General features: G+C 40.5%; 1 protein-coding gene across 1 annotated transcript in view; it reads right to left on the minus strand.

Moving 5' to 3' along the window:
- Window positions 1–1,822, minus strand: part of TRPM1 (transient receptor potential cation channel subfamily M member 1) — a 299,961-nt gene extending 298,139 nt beyond the window's left edge. The window contains exon 1 of the mRNA XM_068275588.1: window positions 1,742–1,822. Within this exon, the coding sequence (XP_068131689.1) occupies window positions 1,742–1,753 (12 nt within the window). The 5' untranslated portion in view covers window positions 1,754–1,822. The remainder of the gene's footprint in view (window positions 1–1,741) is intronic.
- Between the last annotated feature and the right edge of the window lie 5,232 nt (window positions 1,823–7,054).

A 7,054-nucleotide genomic window follows, 5' to 3' on the forward strand; every position in this document is an offset into this window, starting at 1 on the left:
TTTGTAGCTCTGTAGCATAAATTAGTAATAACATGTATTTATACTATAATATTATATTTGCATTTTTGAACAGCTAGAGTACAATTGTATAATGTCCTGTAATTATGTCTGGGACTCCACCTGGAAAGTTGCAATACTTTTATTCAAGCAGCATCGTAGTCAAGGTGAACAAGTTTGCGGATGATACCACTATCATAGGCCTGCTGGTCAAGAGCGGTGAACAGGCCTACCATCAGGAGATTGAGATGATCTGCAACTGGTGTAGGAAGAATGTGCTCACCCTCAACTCAGCAAAAACTATTGAACTATGACTATTGACTTCAGGAGTAACCTCCTGAACTTCCCTTGGTTCTCATCAAGTCCCTAGCACCCGTCTCCTAGGTACCCCGATCTTCAGCAACCTAAGGTGGGAAGAAAACACAACTAAAACACAGAAAAAGGCCCAACAACGACTGTACTTCCTGCGCCAGCTGAAACATTTGGCATGCCCAGCAACCTTCTGACTCACTTCTACTCTGTTACAATCGTGTCGATCCTTTGCACCTCCATCATTGTATTGTATGCGGGCACCTAGGCCAAAGACAAACAGATGCTACAGAGTCATCAAAACTGCAGAAAAGATTATTGGAACCCCCCTCCCATCCCTAGAACTCCTATACTTCTCTAGACTGAAATGCAGGGCTATGAGGATCACACACGATCCCTCCCACTTTGGTAGCCGATTCCTTAATCTGCTCCCATTGGGGTACCACTTCAGGACCATCTCTACCAGGACCTCCAGGCACAGGAACTCCCCAAGCTTTCAATGCCCTCAACTGTGTAATGTAAAGTTACTAGCAATCCATACTGTGTAACAGTAATCTGTAATATGTGCATATCCCACCTCTACTTGTGTTTAAGTGTACCCATATATGTGTTTTGTCTCTACCCATGAGGATACGCTGTGCTGTCTGTGCCAAAAATAATTCCTTGCACAACACCCAGTACTTGGCGAATAAAATCTATTCTGATTCTGATCGTAGTAATGTTCTGGGTGGTGTGCTATTTACCAAGCACTTCCATTAGGCCACAATTGCACACAGTTTCTACCAGAGCTAGAGAGTCTAGGCGAGAGAGTCTATCTGTTTAAGTATCATAATTTATTCACCCATCTGTCTGCATGTACGTTCTTTCGAAGCATACTTTTATGGTGTTTTTATCCTACACTGTCTGTTACAGGTCAATGAATGCTACAACTAAAACAGAGATATGATTATTAGTAAGACCAGCAATTCATTAAGTATAAGAAAGACAGTAAGCAATACATTTATGCAATTATATCATCATATGTTCTTTAAGACCACAGGCTGATATTTAAAACCAGATCATGAAATTTCTAAGAACACTATGCTGTCTGCTTTAGGTTCAACAGATCTAGCATAACGGTGTTTATGTATTTCAAATCCCACAATAATCTGATTGCTGCTGCTTAGCAGGAAATATTGTGGGGAAATTGAATACTGGGTGGTGGGCTTTAAACCAAAGGATCAATGCAAAGAAGGCTATGAGATATGACCATAATATAGTCTCATAACAGACTATTACACAAACAACATAACCAGAAAAATAGGCCAGGTATCGTCTTCAGTATTATGCTAGACACAAACATGCATAATAGTAAACTCCCTGGTAATTGGGAACATACACAAATAACCAGTATGCTGTGTCGCATGCCCCACAATGCTCTGAGGAACAAACCTACCTTGTCAGACATAGAGAAAGCAACATATCCTTAGGATTGCTCCTATTTGTACAGAAGGTGCATAGTAGGACAACCTCTGCTAGCAGCCATGAATTCCTAGTTGGTCTTTAAACTCTAGGACAGGAGAATACCAAGCATTGTCTGTTCTAATAAAAGCTAATTCCTAATTCCTCCAGATAAGCTTCAGTGCAGCTAAAGGCTGCTACAGCTTTTCTCGTCATCTTCTGAGTTGGTCAAGGGAGCAGCAGGGGAATGGACAGTGATATACCAAAGGTCAGGAAACCCTTAGCAGGAATTAAAGCAATGGTATTATTTCCATCATCCTGAAAAACCAGGCCTGAGAGACAACATCTAATAAAAGCAATGCTCTCTACACACTGTTAAGGTTCACACCATGTTAGAACAGTGAAAATACAGCAAAGTTTAATTTTAGTTTTAAAGGTTTTTATTTGTTTAGTATAACATTTCAGCTACATATAAAACATTTTCAGATGAAAAAGTATGCTCATGTTGTCAATGAATTACAAATATCTTTTATATTACAACATAACACAGCAAATTATTATATTTTTTATCAACATACATTGAAAATATTTTAATTAAGTTTTCACATTTTAAAAATTATTGGCTATATGAATTGTAACTTGCTTATATTAAACCATGTTTTAGTAAAGTCAACAAAGATAAACCCGACCAAAAAGGATTCAAACTATATAAAATTAAATAACCTGAAGTCACACATGGTCCGGATCTTCATGTCAACAATTATTAGGTTTTTTTTGTACGGATCAGGAGTATAGTGTAATTATTAACAATTGTATCAACTATATTATGTGTATCACAAACATTTGGCTAGTTAATATTTATTCATAATCTCTACGGTGGTTGTCAGAATGGTCAAAGTCTGGTTATTGTATACAGTGATTGAGGCCTGAGGTGGGCAGGAAAGCTATCCAAGGTGACCAGATATGGTGGAAGGTATGCATAGAGTCATTTATTATTGCATTTATTTTCTCAGAAATCATAATTGATGAGATTAAATTATGGACTTCTGTATGAGGTGTTCCATTTCCTTGCTATTATGTATTTAGCTGCCATAGCTATGTCCTGGAGGAGTTTTTGTTCTGCCATTGAGATTCCAGGTGCTGATCTTCCCAATTATAAACATAGGTTTTTAGGTATAGTAGTCATCGGCTCTGAATTACAATACAATACAATAACATTGTATTGACATAATTCTAATATCTGTTATTGGGCATTGCCACCATATATGTAGGGCACCCCCCTGCGTCCACATCATATGAAGCACAGATTAGAATGTTGATTGTTTATTGCATGCATTCTTACTGGTGTAAAATATGTTCTATGCCATACTTTGAGGTTTCTAGGACTAAATAGTATAGACTATTTTTAGATATAGTTTCAATCGGAGTATATCATACATTTTCTTCTAAACTAATCCAAGATCTTTTTCCCATTCTAACATGTAACGGTGTGTATGGCCATCTTTTGGTTTGTTCATGGTGGAGTATATAATGGACATTAAAGAGTTTCTGAACCAACCACAATTATTTAAAATATATCGATGATGTACCTGCAAATGAATATTACACACTTACCTCGCCTTCAGCTCCTCTCAGAAGCTTACTTTTCTTCTAACAAGGATTCTTCACAGTTTTGACAATATTTTGTCAGAACTGAAATATGTCAGTTGCTGTCAGTTATATATCAGTTGTTGTCAGTTATAACTGAAAGGACAACTGCAAGCAAGGTAATGTCCATGTTTCTTTATTGCTCAAGTGGGCGACATTACAGTTTAACAGTGTTTTGCCCAGGAAGCTGTTATGGGGTAATGGCCATTTTCAAAATGGAGGACAGAGAATTCCATCGATCACAGTGGAAAAACAGGACACGCGAAAGGAGAGAGAGATTGAGGAGTAGACTATACAAGGTAAGTATGACCTGTGTATGGTTATTTTGACTTTTCATTTCAGTTTAGGTTTGCTTTAAGCATATATTTTCAAAAGTGGTGATGTTATCAATAGGTTTGGTTTTAAGACGATTTTAAGACGATTAGCGTAAAATTAGTATAGTGGTTCTAGTTCTCTGATAGTTGATACTAAGAGATTACGTATCCTAGGTGGATGGGTAGTCATTTATCCTAGGTGGATGGGTAGCAATTTATTGATTTACCTCTAGCTATCAGTTAATCCGTAACAGTATCCCCTCCTAAAAATTAACCCTAATGGCAAACCCTTCCTCATGCCTAATTCTAACCTTCTAAACCCCTAATGTACAGTATATCCTTTCCCAATGTATAACCTTATTCTCTGCCCTAGCTTAAGTCACGTCCTGGTGCCTAACATCCCCTCCTAATGTTAACCCTCACCTCCTTACTCTGTTTGTTAAACTTAATCCTATCCTAACATTAAGGGCTTGATACACTTAACCGTGATAACTCATATCACAGCTGTTTTCGCGCGCATTTTTGAGTTTTCGTGCAAAAAATTGTGATTGCGCGTGATGATAATTGGCGGCTGCACACGCAAATTTGCGTTCGCATGAAAACACTTGTGATATGAGTTATCACGGTTTAGTAAATCAAGCCCAAACTCTTCTACAATAATTCCTAGTCTTAACTGATAATTTTCATTCTTTTTCTTCCTCCTTAGGTGATTTATTGGTATTGTATAGCCTAGTCCTAGCTATTGGTTACAGTGAATGAATTGGGTGCCGGCTCCTGGCAATTCATTTATTTGTTGTAATTAATAACCAGTGCCTAGCTATACAAATGTAATCATCAAGCAGTGAAGGTGATGCTGAGCTGCAAACTTACATTGGGCCCTATGATGGGCTGGCTCAAAATAAAAAATCAACCGCTTTGCACACTGATAGTTGAAGTGCAATTAGAGTCATTCATACTTTTGATGCTACACCCAGAAGGCATGTGCCTCTTGAGTTGAAAGTTTGAGGGACCATAGTATGTCAATAGGTGTTAGCCTCTGGGCTGTGCAATTTCTTGTGCCTGCTATTAGGCTTTTGGCACATTCTCATGGTGGGGAGTGTGGTGCAAAATGGGCTTCCCTTGCCTTACACAGCATGTGGTTGACTTCCTCTGTATAGCACTAATGGGGTCACATCAATGTGGAATCATTTTGTAGACTCTATGGGGTTGATTCACTAAAGATAACGCGCTCAAACAGCTTGAGTTAATACAAGTCAGCGTAGGGTGCATACTTACCTTATGCGCGATCCTTTGAAGTGCTGTGTGATGTGATGGTAGCGTGACAGCGATATTTCACTAGTGCGGCGGCTGCTACTACATTAACTAATGTAGGACTGACCAGTGACGTATATCGGTCACGCTACCATCACATCTTGCTGCGCTTCAAAGGATCGCCTGTAAGTTAAGAGTGCACGCTAAGCTGACAGGACTGTGGGTAGCCTGTGCTCGCTTGTATTAACTTGTGCTGCTTGAGCGCATTATCATTAGCAAATCAACCTCTATATGCTATTTTTCATAAGTTTTGGCTTTAAATTGCGGTTAAGAACACATGACTGTTTGAAAGGGGAGATCAAAGCATTATAGAATAATATATCATGTTGTGTAAAATGGTCCATGACACCTCCTTTCTCTTCTGTCTTATTTTGTTCAGGAGGTCTGCTTTGGATACTCTGCACTCCTACATTTTGTAGGCCAAGTGGAGGATGGCTGTAGATCGAACTGGCACAGCTTTGGTTACCAGAACTCCAAAAAAAGAGGTTCACCCTTTTGGATTCTCAGGGTTAACCTGGATATAGCTTCTGCCACACCTATCACACTTACTGAGAATATGAAGCCCCCGTCCCCCAACATTCTTAATGAAGACACCAGGGGCAATGCCACTGGCCTCATCCCATTGCACAGAGTAAATTGGGATATCAAAACGTGCTCTTTTTTGGGTGAAATCTGATATGATTCTTTTTGGTCAGGAATTGTTGAGCCTGACACAAATAAGATGATTGGGAAGGCGCAAAACGGAGAGGGGTAAAAGGGTCACTTTATCCATTAAAGTTTGACATATGAAATTAAACTGATTAGCAGGGTGTAACAATTGCGGAATTATTTCCGAGGTCAGCGCACAAGATGTGCGCTGACACTGCGGAAATCCTCCACAAGCGTACGAAACAACAAAACCCAGCTTTGGTGTAATGCACTTGTAGAGGGAAATTACCACTGGCAGATGGAGCTGTGGAGTGCAGAGGAACAACCCCTCTGCACTACCACAGATGCCAGTTGGGAATTGTACAAATTGCAACAATGCAGGGCAAGACAGCCCTGAGAAAGAGAGAGTGAGCACAGCGACAGAATGTATGTGTGTCCACCAATCTAGTCACCACCCGGCGACGGTGAACACACAATAAGACAGAGCAAAGGAACAGACAGGACTAACTACACGCGGTCCCCACACGTTAAGCGCAATAGCGACTAAGCACGTGCCCGGCATGGTCGCCACATGAGAAGCGCAATAGCGACAAAGCGTACCAACCCTGACTAACCACAAAAACAAAAGAGAACGCGAACGCTTGCTAAACGTTTCCCTCACCGAGACTACAGCAAGCCTTCGATCCAGACAAGACAGACAGATGGAGCAACCAGTAGCAACTGCTGCTCTGGCTTGCACCCTTAAGACAGAGTACAGAAGGAACCACCGCCACTACTGCTAGGGCGAATGCGTTCCCAACAGACAGAACGATTTCCTGTCGACCACCGCTGGCGACAAGACAATCGCAACAGACAAGACACAACTAGGCAATACAGATAATCAACAACCCAACTATGCTAGAAGGAATGCTAGTGCACTCCCAAGAATTACTCTAAGATAATCTTAACAAACAATATGCAGAGGGCTGAGACTCAAGGTAAGTCTAGCAGGAACAAACTATCATGACCAGCAAGGGATTCTGGGAGGAAATGGTATTTACACTGCAAGCCATCAAAGGAAGCAGCTAGGCAATTTGCATGCCAAGTGGATGCAAATTCCTCACCAGAGCAGCAGCTCAGCAAGTTGCAGAGTGACGACAGGTCTCCTTTCCACGGACCTGCAGCACTCAGACTTACAAAATGTTCAAAAAGCTGTCTGCCTGTGCAGACAGCAGAGCAGATCATTACACAGGGTAAAGATATGAAATACTAGCATGCTGTACACTTGGGGAATGACAGCCTCTCAAAATTGACTTTCACTTTTTTTAGACCATGTTCTTATTGTTTCGGTCTACCAAGATGTGAAATATTCAAACAAAAAGCTTTGAGGCTGTTCTCCATGTAGCGCT

Source organism: Hyperolius riggenbachi, chromosome 3 (assembly GCF_040937935.1).
Source record: "Hyperolius riggenbachi isolate aHypRig1 chromosome 3, aHypRig1.pri, whole genome shotgun sequence".
Lineage (NCBI taxonomy): Eukaryota > Metazoa > Chordata > Amphibia > Anura > Hyperoliidae > Hyperolius > Hyperolius riggenbachi.